A 24,232-nucleotide genomic window follows, 5' to 3' on the forward strand; every position below is an offset into this window, starting at 1 on the left:
TTCAGGCAAGTCTCTCAGAAAGAACACATCGATACAACAGGATTCCACGTTTACCCACCTGAGAGTCTGTATATTATAAACAGTTGAGTTTATTCCATTTGCTGTGTACGATTTACAGGTAGAGAGGCAGTAATTGCTATTACCTTCATTTTTCTGTTTTCTATTGTTATGCTTTTCTGTGCTGACCTTTTTTTTTCCCTTTTTTTAATTTTTTTTGCGGTACGTGGGCCTCTCACTGTTGTGGCCTCTCCCGTTGCGGAGCACAGGCCCCGGACGCGCAGGCTCGGCGGCCATGGCTCACGGGCCCAGCCGCTCCGCGGCACGTGGGATCTTCCCGGACCAGGGCACGAACCCGTGCCCCCTGTATCGGCAGGCGGACTCTCAACCACTGCGCCACCAGGGAAGCCCCTTTTTTTTCTCTTTTAGTCCGTTCTGTGGGCTTTTTTTTTTTTTTCTATTTTGTTTATTCCTCTCTCCATCCTCCACCTAATTTTGAAGTTACACGTTCTATTACTTTTCTTCTTGTGGTCTTCTTGTGTTCTTACCTTTCTAACATGCACACTTCACTTTAAATTTAAATGTAATACCTTTATCCTCCTTTCATACAAGAGCTTGAAACACTGATGCCCTTTGCAAAGCTCCCTATTATTATTTTCTAGTATTTTAGTTTTCCTTTGCTTTAACTGCCCCCGCCCCCCAGATTATTATTATATTGCTGCTTCTTAATTCAATGTTTATTTATACTTCTTTACACTGAAGGGTAGCAGGATACACCTCCCCAAAGTATGCCACTGTGGCATAAGGATTAGTTTGAACTGAAGGCAATGGAGAAGAAGCAGACACAAAAAAAGCTCTCCACCCTTCCCCTATCTGCCTAAAAGCAGGACATGAATTTGTAAAGGTGTCCCCCTCCCCCCTCTACCAGGAAAGATAGATGTTAATCACCAGAGATAATTCTAGACCCTTATCAGCCCAGAGACGGCACCAGTGGTCTCTACATTACAAACCTTACCAACTGACACTTATCTTCTACTAGTCTCTCATATACTTACCTTCCTACAATTCGTTGCCATAGAAACTAACATTTTTTTTCCTCTGTCTTGTTTGTCACTTCTCTAAAAATCAGTGTTCTTTGGTTTATACGAGCCCAAGTTCCAGCCACCCCTTTGAGTTACTCATCACCGAGTTCTGCCATGTGTATGCACTGCACGTTAATCAAATGTGTATGCTATTCTCTTATTAATCTGTCTTTTGTCAATTTAATTTGCACGGCCCTGTGAAGGAATCTAAGATGGGAAGAGAGAAAACGTCCCTTACACCACATTCACTATTTTTTTTTAAAAGGTTTTTTTTTTTTTTTTTATAGCCACACTGCACAGCTTGCGGGATCTTAGTTCCCCCACCAGGGACTGAACCCGGGCCCTCAGAGTAAAAGCAGTGAGTCCTAACCACTGGACCGCCAGGGAATTCCCACACTACTTTTTTTTTTTTTTTTTTTGATGTGGACCATGTTTAAAGTCTTTATTGAATCTGTTACAATATTGCTTCTGTTTTATGTTTTGATCTCTTGGCTGCGAGGCATGTGGGATCTTAGCTCCTTGACCAGGGATCGAACCCACGCCCCCTGCACTGGAAGGTGGAGTCTTAACCACTGGACCACCAGGGAAGTCCCACTACTTTTTTTTTAAAATGCTATCTTGTTACCTGCATTTCACTCTTTTCTTCTGGACATCATCTACTTCACACATCCTTAACTAGTTTTTCAGTGAGAACATGCAAGCGGTAACTTCTCTAGATCTGTGCCTGAAAATATGTTTATTTCCCCTTATTCCTGAATAGAGATTTAGTCTATCACTGAATCTAGATATCTTATATTTTCACTCACTACTTGAAGACACTCCTCCATTATTTCCTGGCATTTATTGTGCCTCCTGAATGGTCTGTTATCACTCTAATTGCTCTTTTATACACAATTATCTCTTTCTCTGGTTGATTTTAAAGATCTTTTTTATTAACAGGGTGTAGTTTTAGGACGATGTGTCCAGGGATGGATTTCTTTCGGTTGATCTCAATCAGGACTTTTGGGGCTTCTTAAATCTAAACACTCATGTTTGTATTCAAATCTAGAAAAGGAAAATTCAACCATAAATTTCCCCTTCTATTTTCTTCTTCAGGAGCGACTGCTACACATAATGCTGTATCTTTACATCCTGCCATCTGAGTCTCTCCATTTAATGCTGCCTGTATCCTTACCTCTTGGACTTTATTCTGTAAATTCTAAACTCCAGACCTCTTTAAGTTCACCAATTTCCATATCTGTGTGCAACCTCCAGTTTCTCTCAAGTAAGTTTTTAAATTATAATAAATATTATTTGAATTCTTAAAAGTTCTATTTGGTTTTTCTTTGATTCTGCCTCTTCTTTTTTCACCCCTATTGTGTTTTGTCTTTATTAAATTTTTAAATTTCATTTTAAACATAATTACTGTCCATCTCCTTTCAGGTTGTCCATTATTTTTCATTTTTAGGGTCTGATTCTCCCACAGACTGTGCATACTGATCGCCTCTCATGATGATTCTATATTTAGTTTGTTTTTATTGTGAGCTCGAAATCAGCAAGGGTTGCTCTTCTGGGAATCCTATAAGTTCTGACATCTGACACGGAGAGATTTCATATTTGCTTCTGCTGAAGCCCAAGGGATTTCAAGTGTCCTTCAACAGCCTTCCCCGCCCCCTACCGGCATGCGGGATGCAGGATCTTAGTTCCCCTACCAGGGATGGAACCCGTGTCCCCTGCAGTGGAAGTGCAGAGTCCTAACCACTGGACCGCCAGGGAAGTCCCAACAGTTTCATGTTAACTTCTCCCCTTGGGAGCTGCCGCCTGCGCAGACACTATGACTCCTGGACCTGGGGCCTCAATTTCTCACCGGCAACCTTTCCTTCTTCCCCGTCCAGTCTCCAGCCAGACCACAGGTGTCCTCACTATCTCCGTGAGGACTGTCAGTCCCCTTGTAAGGATGGGGACTCACCTAGATTTAGCACAAACCCATACGTGGAATTGCCTTACCCAAGAAGCGTGTCATCTCCCAGGAGAGCTGATCCTTCCACCAGACACTGAGCCAGTGTGGTCAAAGGCAACTTTTTCTGAAAAGGAAGAAAACGTGGTCATGAAAACTACTTCAACAGTCACCCACTTACCCTAAAATAGCAGGAAGTCAAATACTTGCCTAGATATTACATTAGCTGAGAAACAAACGGACTTTAAAATATGAATAAAACCTAAAAATTCAGAGGATACAATGGGGGGCTAGACTCAGAGATGTCAAAATTCAGAAAATTAAAACGATTAAATTTGCTAAGTTGGCAAATAAGGCTAAGGTTTACATGCTGCATTTTTAATTTCATTTCATTTCATTTTCATTTTGTTTCATTTCATTTCATTTTCTGGCTGCGCTGTGCAGCTTGTGGGAATTTAGTTCCCCAACCAAGGATTGAACCTGGACCGTGGCAGTGAAAGCGTGAAGTCCTAACCACTGGACTGTCAGGGAATTCCCTACATGCTGCGTTTTAAAATAAAGTAGCATAGCAGCAGGGAAAAAAGAGAAGATTTCAAACGTATGCTAAAGATTCGAGCCATGCCTTAATTTCTAAGAATCGTCTCTCTCAAGAAGTACATTAGCCCCATTTTAGAAATAAGTCAGCTTATGGTCAAGGAAGAGAGAAAAATGTTCACACAGAATTACAATGCAAACAAAATAATCGTCAAAATAAGGTATACTCCACAAAGAAGATATAAAATGGCCAATAAGCACATGAAAAGATGCTTAACATCATTAGTCATTAAGGAAACCCAAATCAAAGCTGCAATTAGATACCACCTCACACCCATGAAGATGGCTCTCATAATATTAATAATTTATTTTTTAAATACAAAAAATAAATATTGGTGAGCGTATGGAGATATTGGAAGCTTCATGCGTTGCCAGTAGAGATGTAAAATGGTCCAGCACTGTAGAAAAGCTTGGCAGCATTTCAAGAAGTTAAAATTACCATATGGCCCAGCGATTCCACTCTGGGGCATGTACTCAAAATAATTTGAAACAGATGGCTGAACAGAAACATGTGCATGATGCAAAGGGCAGCCCAATTCACAATAGCCAAAAGGTGGAGGCAGCAGAAACGCCCATCAACGGATGAGGGAATAAACACAATGTGGTCTATCCACGCAACGGAATATTATGCAGCCATAAACACGGAACGAACTCCTGACACAGATTACAACACGGGTGAACCCTGCAGGCATCACAATAAGTGAGCTAAACCAGGCACAAATGTGCACATAACGTACAGTTCTGTTTATATAAGACATCAAGAATAAACAAATCCACAGGGACAGAAGGTAGATTCGTGGTTGCCAAGAGCTGGGGGGAGGGGGAAAGGGGAACGACTGACTAATGAGTATGGGATTTCCTTTCGGGGTGATGGAAATGTTCTGGAAGTAGATCATGGTGGTAGTTGCACAATATTGTGACTCTGCTAAACGCCACTGAATTGTACTCTTTAAAATAGCTAAAGTGGTAAGCTTTATGTTACGTGGGAAGAGAGGGAGGGAGGGACGGAAAGAAGGAGGGAGGGAGGTGGGCAGGCAGGAGGACCACAGCATAATCCACCTTCCCTCCTTAAGTGTCAACAAGCCCTCTCCTTCCTGAGCTGGAACCACCCAGCACACACGGAGAACAACAAGGTAAGAACAGCTAGACATCTGGGAATTCCCTGGCGGTCCAGTGGTTAAGACTCCGTGCTTCCACTCCAGGGGACACGGGTTCGATCCCTGGTCAGGGTACTAAGATCCCACACGCCGCACAGCGCGGCCAAACAATTTAAAAAAGAACAGGTAGATATCCTCGGGTCTTCCGGTCCACGCTGCCACACAGGCAGCTCTTCAAACAGAAAGTGATGGAGCCCCTCCCAGCCCAGAATCTCCTGTCTTAGCACCCAGAGACCCTCGGCTGTAACTCGCTTACTCCCCAGCATGAATGGTGTGCCTATCTGGGTACCACGCCCGTGGTGACCGAGACCAGACACTGCTCTCATGGAACTTACATCCCAGGGCAGGGAGACGGACACTAAACACAGACACTTTGAAGGAGACCCTTTCGAGAGTGGGAAGTGTCATGGGAACAGCAGAAAGGAGGACGATGGGCAGAGTGGCAGCTGTGGGGAGGGGGCGGTGAGGAGAAAAGACTGCCCCCTCCCCCGCCGAGGGGGGACATTTAAGAAGCAACCTGAAGGGAGAGAAAGTCAGCCATACCTCCAGATGACCTGGGAAAGAACATTCCGGGCAGAGGAACTGCAGGTGCAAAGGCCCGGAGGTGGGCTACCTAGCCAGCTCAGCTGGCTCTGCATCCCCAGCAGACCAGCGTGGCTGGAGCACAGTGTGTGATGGGGGAGAGGTTGGGGGAGAGGTTGGGGGAGAGGTTGGGGGAGGGGGCGGAGGCGGGCTGGTGCAGGGCCTCGTCAACCAGAGGCAGGCACTGGGGTTTCCTTCTAGGGGCACTTGGGGACCACTGAGGGCCTGTTTAAGAACAACATGATTGGATTAAAAGAACTCAGTCCTGAGACAGGCAACTGGATGACTTGAGAGCAGCACCAAGCTGGAGGTGGAGTTTTAGGAATCTGGTTTGAACATCCCCAGGAGACCCATGGGCTCTAGGTATCTCCGGGGAAGGTCACAGGAGGTAGACCAACCCCCAAGAGTGGTATGGAAGTTCCTAGGGTTCCTGGGGTTAGTCCAGGTGGAGGGGAGCCTAGGACACCAGGTGTCCTCAACGGGTCTAAAATATAACCCCCTCCCTGCCCTTAAGACACGTCCACTCCACAGAGGTCTGAGCCCTTTCACTCGAGGAATAATCTTGCTATCCCGTCATTTCACATAAAATGGGACATTGTTCTTGGTAAAAACGAGACCAGGCAACGAAGTACTAATATATCCAAATGTAAACACCACTTTCTAGCTGTCCTACAGAGCTATTAGGTCCAGGTTTCCAGAGACTTAATTAAAGGCAGAGGAACAGTATCTTCGGAGAGCATCTGCTCCCACCCTCACCTTTCAAAAAAAAAGTTACTGAAAGCACATTTTAGAAAAATGTCTAAAATGGTTAAAAAAGAAAAGGAGTTGTGCAGGTATAACATTTGTCACACTCCGAGAAAAAGGATGGATTAAGGTATTAGAGTTCTTGACCAGGGGTAATTCTTGTCCCCCTGGGATGTTTGGCAAAGTCTGGAGATGTATGTGATCGTCACCATGTGGGGGACATCCCTGGTATCTAGTGGGTAGAGGCCAGGGACGCTGCTACGCGTCCTACAGTGCATCAGAAAGCCCCCTGAAACAAAGAATTATCCAGCCCAAAACATCGAGAGTGCTGAGGTTTGGGTTTAAAGAAAGGTGTTCAATCTGCAAGTTCCTAAAATATCTGAATCACAACCACTGAAGACGCTCCCCCCAATCCCGAACGTCAGAGAGTCCAGCCACACAAGACCATTTTCTTTATGCTGAGGATCCAGAGACCCATGACCCACCTGCCTTTCAGGCAGGACTGAAGCCCCTTCTGAGTCCTTCTTCAGAATTTGACAAGGAAGCAAGGCAAGGGAGGATATTGCCTACAGCAGATGACAGGCAATTTCTAGTGGCCTGGAAGTTGGCATCCTTTGGAGAAATATATCTACCAGTGAGTGGAGTTTTTCCAGATGAAAAAGATCAGTCCGATTAGTCCTGGCAGTGAGTGGAGCAGAAGACCACGCCCGGGATGCCTAGCAGACTGTAGGTCAAGCACAAGAACAGCCCTGAGGACCACAAAGCCATCGGTCTTGGAGGGAGGTGGTGAGGGGACAGCCAGGTGTCTGGTTTCCAGATTCACACAGGAAAAACCAGTTGGAAATGGTAGGATTGGAGGGGTCCTTCTCCCAAGCAGGGGGCCAACTTTGTCTTCTAGTCATTTCCAGTCACTCAACATCCTCACCGATGATTATGAGATGCTTTTAGGTGGCAAAGAGAGCCACTTTAAGTGACGAAGGACCACAGGACGAGAAAGCTATTTCTGTTTCAACTGCACGTTAATTGCTAAGATTTTCACATGGAGAATAAGCTTTCTCTCTTTCTCTATCTCAAATGAATTCATTTTTGAAGAGCAAATGGTATAAAACTCAAAAGGTGCTGGAGGGTTTACAGCAGAAAGTCTTCTCCCATCCTTAACCCTCAGCCACTGGGTTCCCCTCTCCAGAAACCATGCCAGTGATCAGTTTTCTAGGTATCCTTCCATAAATATGCTAAGAAGATCCAATTGTATGTGTGAGTGTGTGTCCATTTTTTAAAAATATTTATTTATTTATTTGGCTGTGCCGGGTCTTAGTTGCAGCACACGGGATCTTCAGTTGCGGCATGTGGGATCTCGTTCCCTGACCAGGGATGCAACCTGGGCCCCCTGCATTGGGAGCTAGGAGTTTTAACCACCGGACCACCATGGAAGCCCCATTTGTCCATTTTTAGTGGACACATTTTCCCTCACAACTGTTAACACATGATATAACCCCCTCTACACTTTGCTTTCCTTTTCATGTAGAGGTATCATTCATGTAATTTCCTATCAAGACATAGAGAGCTGCCTCAGCCTTTTTTTTGAAATGGTTACACAGATCATTGAATGAAGATGACAACACGGATTTAAACAAGTCCTGTAGTGATGGTGTAAGGGGATATAGGCCACAAGCTAGGGCCTGTGCTTGTGGCCCAGGTGAGCTCCTAAGAAAGCACTCACTGCAGGGGAGACACTGAGGGTGATGTGAGCGCTTGGATTCCAAGGGCACAGGTGTTAATGGGGTGAAACCTCAATTAGCGGTGAGTCTTTGCTTGTGTCGATGCTTTTAAGAGTCAAGAAATTAAGAAAAGGAAAAGGAAAAAAAAGAAAAGAATCAAGCAATTAGAAGGAAGCTACCAAAAGAAAAAAAGGAAGGAAGAAATGGATTAAGGTGACATACTTGCACGTCAAAGAGGGTATAGTGAAAATCTATAATCAAAGGCGGGCGAATAGCGGAAGTTAATGGACTGCAACGCACTACAGACTACAAATTATTTCTATTTCTAAAGAAATGCTCTGAGACAAAGGAAAAGCTGAGGGCTCGGTAGACGCGGGGTACTGTGCTGATTTATTTGACCTAATGCCTACCCGTGACTGAGGTATCATTTGCTCTCTCCTCCACACTCTGCTCATCCCCACTTCACGTAGAAGGATATTGAATCTCTGAAGGGTTCAATTGCCCACCTGTCCAGAAAACCTGCCAAAATGTGTTTCTCTTGCAGACGAGGGTCTAGGCTGAGAGCATCACCCACTATTCCGGGGACCATTAGCGCCCAGGTAGAGAGACCTTACTTAGCGAGCTTCACCCTGACCAGTGGTTTTCCGGGTCAAAGAGAAGCTATTAAAATACACATTTCCCTGATTCTAGTGTGCCGAGAGATCCTTAAGAGTTGAGGGAAGGGGAGACAGAACGTTCCAGCGTTTGGAAGTAGTCGATCTGACTTGTCTGAGATGAGTGTTCTCTCTAAAATTATCTTAGGCATCAGCAGCAGAGTTTGTAGGATGACTCAGAAACAAAAAGTCTTATTCTAATATCCACTCTGTTTCCTAAACATACACACACGCACACACGCCCCTCCATCTCTGAAAACTGCTGTCCACTGTCCGCGAATCCAGGCATATTTGCTCCTCGGGGCTTGGCAGTTCTCAGGGGTGATTTTGGACTCACGGCGGGGCCCTAATTACAGCAGCAGTTTCTGTTTCTTTACTATGTATTCATGTCAAGCACTGTGCTAGGCATTTACGTTTATTACGTCACTTAACTCTCAAACCCTACTGGGTAGGAATTCATTGTTATTACTATTTTCCAAGGCAAGAAACCAAAGCATATAGAGGTAATTGACTTGCCCACTGTCAGGCAAAATTAGGAAGCAGCAGAGCTGGGCTTCCACCTTGGAGGGTCAGATCCCAGCACTTAAACTCAGAGCCATCACGCTAAATTGCTTCCGTAAAGAATAGGAACGAGTCAAACTGGCGCGATGCTCTGGGCAGGTTCTGTGCCTAAAATAGGCGTGGGCCATCCAGTCGTGACACGTCTATTTTTAGCGCTGCCTACATGTGGCAGGCCCCGTTCTAGGCATTGAGAATGCAGCCATGATGGGAAGACAAGATCCCTGCTCCCGCGTAGCTCACATATTGGTGATGGGAACAGACACAGGAACAAATGAATGAGCAGGCTAATTTTAGAGGATAACACGTGCTATGAAGAATATGAAATAGGGGGATGTGACTGGGGAGGGAGAGAGCACACACATCAGGTGGTAAGAGGAGCTGCAACAAGACGGTGACATCTGAGCTGAGAATCAAACAGTAAGAAGTTGCCGGTGTGACTATTCACAACAGCGAAGACATGGAAACAACCTAAATGTCCATCCGCAGATGCATGGATAAAGAAGGTCTGGTACACACACACACACACACACACACACACACACACACACACACACACACACACACACACACACACACACACACACACACACACACACTGGACTACTATGCAACCATAAAAAGAAGGAAATCATGCCATTTCCAGCAACACGGATGGACCTAGATATTGTCATACTAAGTGAAGTAAGTCAGACAGAGAAAGACAAATACCATATGATATCACTTACATGTGGAATCTAAAATAGGACACAAATGAACTTATCTACGAAACAGAAACAGATTCACACAGGGAACAGACTTGTGGTTGCCAAGTGGGAGGGATGGATTGGGAGGTTGGGGTCAGCAGATGCAAACTATTATATACAGGATGGATAAACAACAAGGTCCTACTGTAGAGCACAGGGAACTAGATCCAATATCCTGGGATAAACCATCATGGAAAAGAATATGAAGAAGAATGTATATACGTGTATAACTGAGTCACTCTGCTGTACGGCAGAAATCAATACATCGCAAATCAACTATACTTAAATAAAATTAAAATAACATAAAAGGAAGTTGCTGGCCTGAAATGCTGGGTAAGAATATTCCACGTGGAGGGTAGATCCCACATGAAGGCTCCGCATGGATATGAACAAGGCAAGTTCAATCACAGGTCAGTGCAGTTGGAGGATGATGATGGGGGCAGAGGAGGACGGTGGGCGGTGGCGAGAGCTGAGCTCAGAGATGCAGGTGGAAGATGTACCATTAGGGACCAAGGGCCAAGCTAAGAGGCTGGGATTTTGTGCTACAGTGGGAATCCTTTGGTGGGACTGAAGCAACTGATTTCATTTTAAACACTCACTCAGGCAGTTGTAGAGACCAGATGATGAAGGGGCTGGGGGGGCGGTCGGAGTGGAGAGCAGAGACCCCGAAGGGAACACTGCTGTGTTCAGGCAACAGATGACTGGTGCGTGGACCGGGCTGACGAACGTTAAAGCAAATGGAGCTTCTTTGGAGGAAGAGCCAGCAGGACTTACTGAAATGCACGCGGGGAAAGAGTGAAAAGTAAGGATAAAGGATGATGCCTGGGATGTAGACCTGAGCAAGTGGGTGGATTAACAGTACCAACCCTTCCCTGCCAGGTCCTCCTCCTGTGAGAGCTTCCAATGCTGCAGTTCCTGGGGGGTCTTGATTCAAGGCCCCTTGTCTTCTCACCTGTATTTTCTCCCTGGGTGATCTCATGAACTCCCATGGATTCAACAAGTCCTCAAGCCAGGGACCTGGAAACCCCTCTCCCTTCCTCGTACCTCCACATCCATTCGATTGCCAAGTCCTGGTACCCTACGTCCAACATCCATCACATCTCCGACCTCTCTCCATCTTCACTGACCCCATCGCGTCCCACCTTGACTGCGCCCCTACCTGTCTAAATGGATCCTGACTTCCCCCATAGCCCCACCCCATTTATCCATTCATCACACAATCACCAACAAATCTCATCATGTTACTTCTGAATAACACGCTGGCCTCCCACGGATCTCGGGGGGAAAGCCCCGACGCTGGCCATGGTGAGACCGGGTGCCCTGCCATCCCATCTCACACCCTCTCCTTGTCATTCCCTAACCTCTAGTCACTCGGGCCACCTTCATGTTGCTCAAAAATGCCAAACGCCTTCCCGTCTCTGGAAAATCCACACATCGCGCACCCTAACCTAAAAGCACTTTTATCAGTGTCAGTGCTGTCACCTTTAGCTTGTCCTTAAAGGTCACTTTGAATTTCTTTTCAGTTTGATCATTCATTCAGTCAGATGAGAATAGGAAAGACTGCTCGGCTCAAGAAATCATGGGCAGGGACTTCCCTGGCAGTCCAGTGGTTAAGACTTCGCCTTCCAACGTAGGGGGTTTGATCCCTGGTCGGGGAGCTAGGATCCCAAGTGCCTCACGGCCCAAAACACCAAAACGTAAAACAGAAGCAATAGTAACGTATTCAATAAAGACTTTAAAAATGGTCCACATCAAAAAAATCTGAAAAAAAAAAGAAATCATGGACAAAATCAAGCACCTGTCATCTGTGCAGGGAAATCACTGGTCTGTACATGCCTGAGCTTATTTCCACTGCAGACTTCTTCCAGGTCCACTGAAGAGCTGTCCAGTTCGTACGGTAATCACTGCACCAGTGTGGCCTGCGCCTCCTGACATCCCGGTGCTCCCCACGCGGCCCACGTGCCCCCTCCTCTGGGGAAGCGTGAGTAACCAGCTGCCTTCTCAGGGCCAATCGTCCTCTGACCTGTCGGCCTTGCCATATCGCAAGTTTGCTATCGATTCATGAGATTTTAGAAAACCTGGAGAGCCAAAAGCCTCCTATATAATTCGCAAGACCCTCAATCCAACTAAAAGCTTATAAATCTGGGGAACTTGACCTTATCCTCGAGAAATAAAGCTAGCAGTCATCAACCTACCAACACCAAAGGTCAGTTTCAAGACTCTGGTGCCGACAGTCAGATGCTACTCTTGATACCAAAATATACATTCCTGTTGGCCAGTTATTTTATTTTACTTTATCTTTGGCCGAGAGACACGCGGGATCTTGGTTCCCCGACCAGGGACCGAAGCTGTACGCCCTGCAGTGGAAGCGCGGAGTCTTAACCACTGGACCGCCAGCGAAGTCCCTTGACCGCTTGTTTTAAAAACAGTGCTTTCTGGAACAGAAGGACGGAAGTGGGTCACAGGCAGGCCTGGCTACAGGCCCCACGCATGGACCAGCTTCTGGAGTCCCATATACGTGTTTGCTTGATGAAAGGGTTTCATGTCGAAAGCAGTATTGCAAACTCTGCCTTTGACTGTCAGCCTCCCCTTGCTGAAAGTCCTGATAGACACAGAATTATTTCCACAGACACTTTCCAAAGCTGTAAACATTTAATTTCTACCACACGTGAGTGATTCCTGCTGGGAATATTAAGAAAGAAGAAACCAGGGCTGGGAAGAGAAAATGGAATGACGGATAGAGCAAGCGGAGCCGTTCTGGTCCTGCAGCGTGAGATGGTGGAAGGATCAGGGCACATGCCATGATCACTTATACAAGCGAGACCAGTAGAACCTGGGGGGCTCGGGGCGACCACCGGGAAGAGAAGTGAACAAGAACTCCAGGCCAGAGAAAATCAAACAGACACCAAACACGTCGATCATAAACTCAAGGAGAAAGAAACCCCCCAGATTGCATCTCCCCTGTAACAAAGCCAAGCGCACAGCTAAGAATAGCTTTTCATCTCTGGTGGACTTGCGGGGGGTGGAGGGGTCAAAGGGAAGCGAATCTTCAGACTGTTCACCCCAAGAACTGCTCATTCGGTGGAGTCACGCGATGCAGGGCCTTTAGTACTGATGCCCTTCTAGACAAAGACCCTGGAGCACTTCCACGCAGCAGGTTCTCTTTATGGCTTCATTACAGCAAAAACAATTTTCATAAGAGCCTTTATAGGCCTTTATAGACCTGTAACCTCCAAAACCACAGTGTAATTATCTTACGCGCAGGCTCAGCGGCCATGGCTCACGGGCCCAGCTGCTCCACGGCATGTGGAATCTTCCCGGACCGGGGCACGAACCCGTGTCCCCTGCATCGGCAGGCGGACTCTCAACCACTGCGCCACCAGGGAAGCCCTGTAATTATCTTGCATGTGATCTTAAGATACTACGGAGGCAAACGGAAGCTATGAACAAACAGCTGGGGTAAGAGAAAGGTGACGGCCTCCCTAACGGTGGGATCTCAGCATGCCCCTGCTCTCCTCAGGCGTTGCCCCTGTCTGGGAAAGACAAGGATGGGGACCAGATCTTGCCTGGTGAGGGTAGGGGATGCTTCAAGCAGGTTAAAGGGCACGGCGAGGTGCGAGGCACTGCCACACCACAAGACAATTCTCAGACACCGCCTGGTCTGTCAGCAGGCGAGTTTCACATCCCCCAGGGCTGGGAGGGCACTTACCGAGCGCTTGTCGGCCTCCGCCCCTTGCTGGCCCTGCAGACATGCCGTGAGCTTCTTGTGTGTGCTGTGGGAGACCTGCTTCACCAGCTCCAGCCGCTTCTCCACCTGTGGACAGAGCAGTGGGTGGGGCTTCTGGGTGAGGGCAGGTCAGAAGTGGGGTCACGGGGTCTGGACAATCAAGGGACAAGACTGACTCAGGTTTCTGCAGAGACAACATCCAATGCAGGAGAAAAGGAGGGGAATCACAGACTCAGGGACTCTCTGCTAACCATGCAATCAAACGCCTTCAAATGTCTCCTGAGAAACCTCACCCGGACCGGTGTCCACAGGGCAAGGGGCTACCATAAAGGATGTGTCTCTAAACAGACCAGATGAGTAGCAGTGGAACAGCTTGAACAGCATCGAGAAGGGCTCGGCTGTGAAAGGGAATACGTGTCTTTGGCACCTATGAGCTACAGGCCAGCGACAACCTTACCTGAAGAAGGTCTTCGCTCAGAACTTCAGTCTTCTCTGCCCTAAAGAGAAAATGGAGAGACATATCGGTCAAAAAAAACCCAAACAAACAAACAAAGAAAACTAGGAATACAGTCTCATAATTACTCTCCACTCTCTCCCCACTTACAGAGAGGTTAGAAAAACAGAGACATTAATAGCAGCTTTTTTTTTTTTTTTTTTTTTTTTTTGCAGCATGCGCACCTCTCACTGTTGTGGCCTCTCCCATTGTGGAGCACAGGCTCCGGACGCGCAGGCTCAGCGGCCATGGCTCACGGGCCCAGCCGCTCCGCGGCATGTGGGACGTTCCTGGACCAGGGCACGAACCCGCGTCCCCTGCATTGGCAGGCGGACTCTCAACCACTGTGCCACCAGGGAAGCCCTATAGCAGCTATTTTAAAAAAATTTTATTGAAGTATAGTTGATTTACAATGTTGTTAATTCCTGCTGTACAGCAAAGTGACTCAGTTCTACATATATATTCAATATATGCTTTTTCATCTTCTTTTCCATTATGGTTATCCCAGGATATTGAACATAGTTCCCTGTGCTATACAGTAGGACCTTGTTCTTTATCCATCCTATATACACAAGTTTGCATCAACAGCAGCTATTTCTAACAAGAGAGAATATAGACAGTACTGGAATTTACTGGAACCTCAAGGAACCACCATTCCAGCAAAAACATGGTAAACAAGATGGTCTGAGGAGTCTGCTGCTACAGCATGGAACCTGGATGAAGCACAACAAACACACTTCTTCTGTCTCCAGATTATTTTTTTCCAAGTAACAGAATTAAGTAGGTTCCCCCACCCATCCCCCTTGGTCTCCCCCAAACAAGCAAAAGTCTGAAAATCTGAGCAGAGATCAACAGCAAACACGGAGACAGCACTGAGTCCTGCTGACAAATGCAAATGCCACCACTGAGATCCGGTCACCACTGTGAGCCCCCCCACCCACCCAGAAAGTGAGGGGCTGGAACCAGAGGTTAACACATTCAGGGAAAGAACTTGGATGCCGGCTGGAGTGTCCCAACCTGTTAGCAACCCCTGTCTCACATCAGAGGAGAATGCAAATCTTCTTGGAGCAAAGCACAAAGAGATACACTCAAAAACACAACAGATAAATCAAAATATAAACTAACCCACAGAAAGGAAAGAAAAAGAACACAAGGGACTTCCCTGGGTGGCGCAGTGGTTAAGAATCCGCCTGCCAATGCAGGGGACACGGGTTCGATCCCTGGTCTGGGAAGATTCCACATGCCGTGGAGCAACTAAGCCTGTGTGCCACAACTACTGAGCCTGCGCTCTACAGCCTGCCAGCCAGAACTACTGAAGCCCGCGTGCTACAACTACTGAAGCCCACGTGCCTAGAGCCCATGCTCCGCAACGAGAAGCCACCGCAATGAGAAACCTGTGCACCACAACGAAGAGTAGCCCCGCTCACCACAACTAGAGAAAGCCCGCGCGCAGCAACAAAGACCCAACACAGCCAAAAATAAATAAATAAATTTAATTAATTAATTTTTAAAAAGAACACAAAACAATAAAAAACAGAAAGAACAAACATAAAACAAAAAATTAAATGGCAGACTTAAGCCTTAACATAGTCATAATTATATTAAATGTAAATGGCCTAAATATGCCAATTAAAAGATAGACTGACAGAGTGAATTGAAAACATGCAATCTATGAGAATCTCACTTCAAATATGACATAGGCAGGCTGAAGGTAAAAGAGTAGGAAAAGATATCATGCAAACATTTATCAAAAGAAAGCAAAAGTGGCTATATTAATGTTAGAGAAAGTAGATTCAGAATAAAGAAAATGACCAGAAACATAGAGGAGCATAATATAATGATAAAAGGATCAATCCACCAAGAAGACGTAGCAATCTTAAATGTGTATGCACTAAACAAAGCTGCAAAAATATGTGAAGCAAAAACTGACAGAACTGAAAGGAAAAACAGACAAATCCACATAAAGACTTCAATATCCCCTCTCTCAACAACTGACAGACCAGCTAGATAAAAAACAAATCAGCAAGAAGAAGTAAGAACACAACAATTCAATTAACCAACAGAATTTACTTGACATTTATAGAACACTCCAATCAACATCAGCAGTATACACATTCTTTTCCAGTACATATACCAAGATGGGCAACATCTGGGTCCATAAAATAACTAATTTGATGTTGTTGTTGGTGGTGGTTTTTTGCCACATTGCGTGGCTTGCAGGATCTCAGTTCCCCAACCAGAGATCAAACCCGTGCCCCCTGCAGTGGAAACGCAGAGTCCTAGCCACTGGACCACCAGGGAATTCCCTAAAATAACTAATTTGAAAGAACTGAAATCATATACAGTGTATTCTCTTATCACTAACAGAAAGATAAGAAGAAAATATCCAAACACTCGGACACCAAACAGCATGCTTCTATTTATTATTTATTTATTCATTTAATTTATTTTTGGCTGCGCCGGGTCTTAGTTGCAGCATGCGGGAATCTTCGTTGAAGCATGCGGGATCTTTCATTGCGGCTCTCGGGCTTCTCTCTAGTTGTGGCACACAGGTTTTCTCTCCTCTAGTTGAGGCACGCAAGCTCAGTAGTTGTGGTGCACATGGGCTTATTTGCCGCATGGCATGTGGGATCTCAGTTCCCTGACCAGGGACTGAACCCACATCCCCTGCATTGTCAGGCAGATTCTTTACCACTGATCAACCAGGAAAGTACCAAATGCTTCTAAATAATCCATAGAACAGAGGAAGTCTCAAAGGGGAAAAAAAAATGAACTGAAAATGAAAATGCAATATATCAAAATGGTGGATATAGCCAAAGCAGTGCTGGGAGGAAATTTTATAGCACTAAAATCATATATTAGAAGAGAGAAACACGTGCAAATGAGAATCTTAGCTCCTACTGTGGCAACCTATAAAAAGAAGACCAAGAATAAGCCCAAAGCAAGCAGAAGGAAAGCAAGTACAAAGGGCATAATAAATTTAAAACAAAAATAATAATGGAGAAAAGTAATGAGACAAAGAGCTGGTTCTTTGAGAAGATAAATACAATTGAAAAAACCTCTAGCACAATTGAAAAGAAGGAAAAAGAGAAGACAAATTACCAAGAATAGGAAAGAGGAAGTATCACTACAAAATCCTGTAGATTTCAAAAGAACACCTTTGAACAACTAATACACGTATGTACATTTGACAATTTACATGAAATGGACTACTGTACTTAAAAACCATAAATTACAATACACTCAATATGAAACAAATAATTGAAATAGCCCTGTAGCTGTTAAGAAATTGAACCTGTACTATTAAAAGTCTCAAAAAAATATTCAGACCCAGAAGACTTCACAAGAGAATTTTACCAAATGTTTAAAGAAGAATTAGCCCCAATTCTACATAATCTCTTCCAGAATACAGAAGAGGAGGAAACACTTCCCAGTTCATTTTATGAAGCTAGCATTCCTTTGATACCAAAACCAGACAAAGAACAGTAATAAAGAAAGCTAACTATAGACCAATATTCCTCATGATAAAGATGCAAAAATCCTTAACAAAATATTACCAAATATAATTCAGCAACCTATAAAAAGAATTTTTCACCATGATCAACCTAGGTTTAGTCCAGGGATACTATTCCAGGGGTTTTTTAATCAATCAATGTAATTTACCATATTAATAGATCAAAGAAGAAAAACTACATGATCATATTAATCGATGTAGAAAGAGCATTTGATAAAATTCAACACCCATTCTTGGTGAAAACTCTCAGAACACACAGAAGAGGTAGAAGAGAACTTCCTCAAATTGATAAATAAATCTGCGAAAAAAAAAAAAAAACTCTGTAATTAACATTATGCTTAATGGTGAAAGACTAGATGCTTTCCCCCCTAAGCCTGGGATCAAGACAAGTATGTCCGTACTCAACATTCATTCAGCATAGTGCTGGAAGTTTGAATCAGTGCAATAAGGCAAGAAAAGGAAATAAAAAACATATAGATACGAAAGGAACAAATAAAAAGTCCCTATTTCCAGATGACATTCTTGTCTATGTAGAAAATGCCAAGGAATCTACTAAAAAAAAAAAAATTCCTAGAGCTAATAAATGAGTTCAGCAAGGTTGCAGGACATAAGGTAAACATACAAAAATAAATTTTATTTCTATACACTAGTAATGAATACATTAATACTGAGACTAAAAATAAAATACTATTAACAACTGCTTTAACAAATAAAATACTTAGGTATCAATTTATAAATATATGCAAAGAATGTGTCTGTTGAAAACCACAAAATAATAAAAGAAAGATCTAAATAAAGGGAGAAATACTGTGTCTGTGGATTGGAAGACTCAACCTAATAAAGATGTCAATACTCAGAAAATTAGTCATGATTAAATGCAATCCCAATCAAAATTTCAACAGGATTTGTTGTAGATACAAACTGATTCTAAAATTCACGTGAAACTGCAAAGGAAGTAGAAAACCTAAAACAATTTTTAGAAAGAATAAATTTGTAGTACTCACTACCCAGTTTTAAGACTTACTATAAAACTAAGTTATCAAAAGAATATGGTAGTGGGCTTCCCTGGTGGCGCAGTGGTTGAGGGTCCGCCTGCCGATGCAGGGGACACGGGTTCGTGCCCTGATCCAGGAAGATCCCACATGCCGCGGAGCAGCTGGGCCCGTGAGCCGTGGCCGCTGAGCCTGCGTGGCCGCTGAGCCTGCACGTCCGCTGCAACGGGAGAGGCCACAACAGTGAGAGGCCCGCGTACCACACACACACACACACACACACACAAATATGGTAGTAAAAGGGCAGAAAAACAGATCAGTGGGACAGAATAAGGAAAATGGACCTAGACAGATGTAAGCAACTGATTTCTGACAAAGATGCAAAGGAGGAAGAAGAGTCTTTCTAACAAATTGTGCTGGTACAATTGGATATTCATATGCAAAACTATGAACTTTGACCCATGCTTCACATCATGTACAAAAATTCACTCATAATGGCTCACGGACCTAAATACAAAACATGAGACTATAAAACTTTTGAAGAAAACATGAGAAAATATCTTTGACCTTCGGTGAGACGATGAGTTCTTAGAAACAACATCAAAAGGATGATCCGCAAAACAAACAAAAAACGGGATACATTAGACTTCATCTAAATTAAAAGCTTCGGGGCTTCCCTGGTGGTGCAGTGGTTAAGAATCTGCCTGCCAATGCAGGGGACACGGGTTCGAGCCCTGGTCAGGGAAGATCACACATGCCGCGGAGCAACTAAGCCTGTGCGCCACAACTACTGAGCCTGGGCTCTAGAGCTTGCGAGCCACAACTACTGAGCTCGCGTGCCACAACTACTGAAGCCTGTGCGCCTAGAGCCTGTGCTCCACAACAAGAGAAGCCACCGCAATGAGAAGCCCGCACACTGCAACGAAGAGTAGCCCCTGCTCGCCACAACTAGAGAAAGCCCGCACACAGCAACGAAGACCCAACGCAGCCAAAAATAAAAATTAAATAAAAGTTTAAAAAATAAAATAAAATAAAAAAGACTGACCCGAGGAAGGAGGTGGGCTAACAAGTGACGCTAATTTTAGGAAGCCTGGTATTTTGGGCTTCATCTTTGTAAATGAAAGAACATTGTTCACTATCAAGACAATGAACACTACTATTTTCAGAGGATGAGTCATTCTACAGGATGATAGGCACCGTGTAGGTGACATCTGGGTACAAGTTATGTCTTTTCATTTTATTTTTTACACCAATAGACTAAAGCAAAACAGAGCCTTGGCAAATGGATCTAAAAATTGTGCACTGTTCTCCTGATGGGCTTTAGAAGAACAATCACTGCCACCCACAAAAATCTTGATTGTCAGCGGTGTCATACATTGTCAGGTCACAGCAGCATTTCCCAGAATGCGTTCCATGGAAAGATAGACCCATTAGACACCCTGAAGAAAAAGGTTCTGTGGACAAATAAGTTAGCAAACACTGAAGGCTATATTCTCCATTAACAGAGCTTCATTAAAATATTAAACGCTCTGAGAAGTCCTGTAGGAAATTTAAATGGCTTAATTTTGGCTAACTCGTCATTTCCCAAATCTATAAAAATACATTTCACATAACACCAGTTAACGACTACACCCTGAGTGCTGACTATAGTTTAGGAAACATGAAGATGAAGGTAGTATTCACTACAGAACATCTTGGAGACTGCTACCTTGGAGTTCTGGCCTCACCACAGAAAGACACTTGGTTGGATTGAGAGCCAAACAATGAGGACTCTCAGCTGTCATTACAGAAGTCACGGAAGGAAACAGTGAGGCTGCCTTTGACGCAGAAATAGTCTCATTACAAAACATTTCAGACAATAAGTCACCAAGTTACAACACCCAAGAAGTTGTCCAATGCTCTCCATTTGTCTATCACTGATATTTTCAGCACCTGTTGCTCTCTTTCTATTTGCAGACTCTCAGGCTGGGTCCCATGGATGTCCCCGTCTCCAGCATCTTCCCATTCATCATTCACACTGCCTTTAGATATTCTTCCTAAAATGGCCCTTTTACCTAATGCCAAAGAGGTGCTCTGCTAAGCGCTTTACAAGCTTTCTACCACTGTTTAAAAATGTACCTGAGATTTGTTTCAGTCAGGTAGATAAGACATGCAGACGTGGTACTGTCATGAAGAAACCTACGCTTACAGGTTCCTAGCATCAGGAGGCATGGCACACCATGCAGGGACACGCAGGGATACACCAGGGCAGGTCAGGAGGCAGAGAGAGCTAGGGGACAGGGTGGGCAACAGTCTTTACTGTGGTTTCCACAAGAAGGATGGGTTGACAGAGAAGGAAGCTGAGCAGGTTTAAAGTGGGATAATCTGAGTAATTTTGGTGGGCTCTGGGCTATGGGGGGGGAGGGCCCTAATAGTCCAGCACTTGGCCCTGGAGTGATTTAGGGGCAGGAGGATACTGTCCAGACTACAGGAGCCTGAAAAGAGGTGGGTGGAGGTATGGATTCAGAATTGGTTGTTTGCATGTCAAAGACGTGCTTTCAGGCAAACTGTTTGCTCTTTCTAGGAATTAGCCAGGCCTGGGAGGGGCAGTCTCTCCCAAGTCAGTGAGGCTTCAGATGCCCGCGCATCTGGAATACAGAAAACATAGTGAATACAATCACTCATTCCTTAAAACAAACCCTGGAAGGTGTTATTATCCCCATTTTTTTAAACAGGAAAATGAGGTTACTCTGAATTAAGTCATCACCTTAGTGCAATGTACCAAAATATAGTCCTGGAGCTACGACACCAGCATCACTTTCAAACTTGTTAGAAATGTAAATTCTCCAGCCCCAACCAGACCTACTGAGTCAGAAATTCTGGGAGTGAGCTCCAACATCTGTTTTAAGATGCCCTCCAGGTGACTCCAATGCGTGTTAAGAAACACTGGTGTATGGAATAAAATCTAAGAATCTCTGCTTTGGAAAATCCTACTGAGTCAACGAATTTATCTCTTCAAGGTCCTCCAAACTGTCCCCACTGTTCTATGCCCAGGCACCTCCCGCTCTTCATTCTGGCCCCTTACAAGAGGAGGGAGCTGTCAAGCTGCCACAATCAGACCAGCAGCAGAATTTATCAGCAATAATTGACGCTGGACTATAATGGAGCAATTCCAAAGTTCTGAGTGAAAATTCATTTCAATCCGAAAAGAAAAAAAATTATAACATCAGTCAAGTATAGAGGCAAAATAAAATCATTTTTAGAAATAGAAAAGGATGTTACCTCTCTTTCTGAGAAAACCCCTTGAGGATGCACTCCAGAAAAAATAAGGATAAAACTTTAATCAAGTAAGAAATGACAGAAATAAACCTGAGACCAGCCAAGAGGAAATCCCAGGATGTCAGACCCGCAGGAGGCTCGGAGAGCAATAAATACAAATTGGAACTCAGTGGCAAAGAGAGAAAACAAAATGAAGAGAGCAAACAAAATAACAGATGAAATGAGTAAGTTGGAAGGTATGAAGGCATATGATTCTCCCAACAGAAAAAAACAAGATAATCCCAAAGAAATTCCAGGAAAAGTACCCAAGAAAGATAGGATTCAAATAGGAATCAAAAAACAAACAAATATGAATCAAAGTAAAGTGATGCATGATTGAATCATCTGTAGAATGTAAGAAAAGAGTATTTATTTAACCTTGGCACCAGGCAAAGTCTCCTTTATCTGGGTAGATATCTTTATGTTGGAACCACAGAGCATGAACTATTATTGACATATTACTTGGCTCTGCAATGAACAACATTTAAGTAGCTATAAAAGAAGTACTTAGTTGACTGTTGAACTTTTAGAATCAACCCATGAACAAAACACAGAAGACATAATTATGATGATTACAGGAGCGACTGAATGTAAATTTTATCCATCTTCAAGATGTGAAAAAGAGAAAGAGAAAAAAGAGAAAGGAAAAATGGGAAAGAAAGGAAAGAAAGAGGGAGACGCAGACAGTTGAGAGAGAGAGGTGAATAATGCTCAGTAAAGCCAGCCAAGAGAAAGTGTACCATCTGTGGCAACTGCAGAGACGTTTAAACATAAGAAGTAAAATGCTCTTTGTTAACAACTATTGAAAAAATAGGTATGGAGGGGAAGGCAAGTGGTATAATAGAATCAAAACCCCATCTCCCCAACAGGAAGTAAATTGTGTGTTTGTGGGTATATGGGAGAGAACCAACAGGACAAGCGTATTATTTAAAGACGGGGAGCTAAATTACAGAGGAATTGAATACAGAAGTCATTAAAAGTAATTGTCTCCAGAGAGCAGGGCTGGGAGAGGAATCAGGGTAAGGCGGCTGATACCTTTTCATTGTAAGTCCTTCTCTACAACTTGATTATTTTAAAAACCACATCCACCTATTATTTTGATTTTTAAGGGACAAGGTTGCTGAAGGTATGGAAGATAGGTGTGCTCACCACAGCTGGTGGAAGCATGAAATGGTACGATCTTTTTCTTTTTTTTTTTTTTTGCGGTACGCGGGCCTCTCACTATTGTGGCCTCTCCCGTTGCGGAGCACAGGCTCCGGACGTGCAGGCTCAGCGGCCATGGCTCACGGGCCCAGCCGCTCCGCGACATGTGGGATCTTCCCGGACCGGGGCACGAACCCGTGTCCCCTGCATCGGCAGGCGGACTCTCAACCACTGCGCCACCAGGGAAGCCCAGTACGATCTTTCTTGAAGGCAATTTGGCAATATATTTTAAAAGCCTGAAAATATAGAAAACCTTTCTCAAAGTAACTTAAATGGAGGAACTCATCCTGAAGAAATAACTGAGGATGTAGATAAAGATTTAACTGTAAGAAAGGTCACCAGAGCATTACTCTATGGAGGTCTACGTTTATACTTAATCTTTTGTTTCCAGCCCTTCAGTATATGGATATATTGGAAAAAATCCAAAGATCTTCCCTCAAATCCAAAGGGATTGTTTAAATGGATGGACTTTCATGTAAGTATTAAAAATGATGACATATATTTGACATGTAAAGGTATTGATAAATTAAGCGAGAAGGAACAAGCTATAAACCAGTACGCACAGTAAAATAACATACATATATGGATACCCAGAAGCAAAAAAAATATGCTAACGTATATGTCAAAGTGTTGTCAGCCCTCTGTTCTTCCCTTGTGTTGAACGTTCTACTTCTTCTATTGATACGAGAGACAGTATAAGTATTGTAAAATGTATTGCAAAGGTGGTTACCAGGGGCTGGTGGGGAATTAGTTTCATGGGTACAGTTTCAGCTTTGCAAGGTGAGGAATTCTATGGATGGATGGTGGTGATGGTAGCACACAAATGTGAAAGTGATTAATGCCACTGAATTGCATACATAAAAATGGTTAAGATGGTAAATCTATGTTGTATTTTTACTACATTTAAAAAACAAAAATAAATTTAAAAAATAGTTAAGGCAGTGAAAATATGTCGTGTGATACTATAATGATGAATATGTTTATATATACATTTGTCCAAATCCACAGAGTGGACAGCACCAAGAGTGAACCCGAGGTAAACTATGAACTTTGGGTGATTATGATGTGTCAGTGTAGGTTCATCCTTGGTAACAAATGTAACACTCTGGTGAGTGATGTTGATAATGAGGGAGAATATCCGTGTGGGGGGGGTTATGGGAAATCTCTGTACCTTTCTCTCCATTCTGTTGTAAACCTAAAACTGCTCTAAAAACAAAGTCTTTAAAAAACAAAGTGATT

At 44.0% G+C, this 24,232-nt stretch overlaps 1 protein-coding gene across 3 annotated transcripts in view; it reads right to left on the reverse strand.

Moving 5' to 3' along the window:
* The window catches only part of ARHGAP44 (Rho GTPase activating protein 44), a gene marked incomplete at its 5' end in the record, with an annotated part of 142,179 nt that overhangs the window by 57,024 nt on the left and 60,923 nt on the right, over positions 1–24,232 (reverse strand). For all 3 annotated transcript variants that reach the window (XM_082679208.1, XM_082679207.1, XM_082679206.1), the window contains 3 exons: positions 3,066–3,142; positions 13,477–13,581; positions 13,952–13,991. In XM_082679208.1, the coding sequence (XP_082535334.1) occupies positions 3,066–3,142; positions 13,477–13,581; positions 13,952–13,991 (222 nt within the window). The remainder of the gene's footprint in view (positions 1–3,065; positions 3,143–13,476; positions 13,582–13,951; positions 13,992–24,232) is intronic.

Source organism: Grampus griseus, assembly GCF_964374135.1.
Source record: "Grampus griseus genome assembly, chromosome: 20".
NCBI classification, from domain to species: domain Eukaryota; kingdom Metazoa; phylum Chordata; class Mammalia; order Artiodactyla; family Delphinidae; genus Grampus; species Grampus griseus.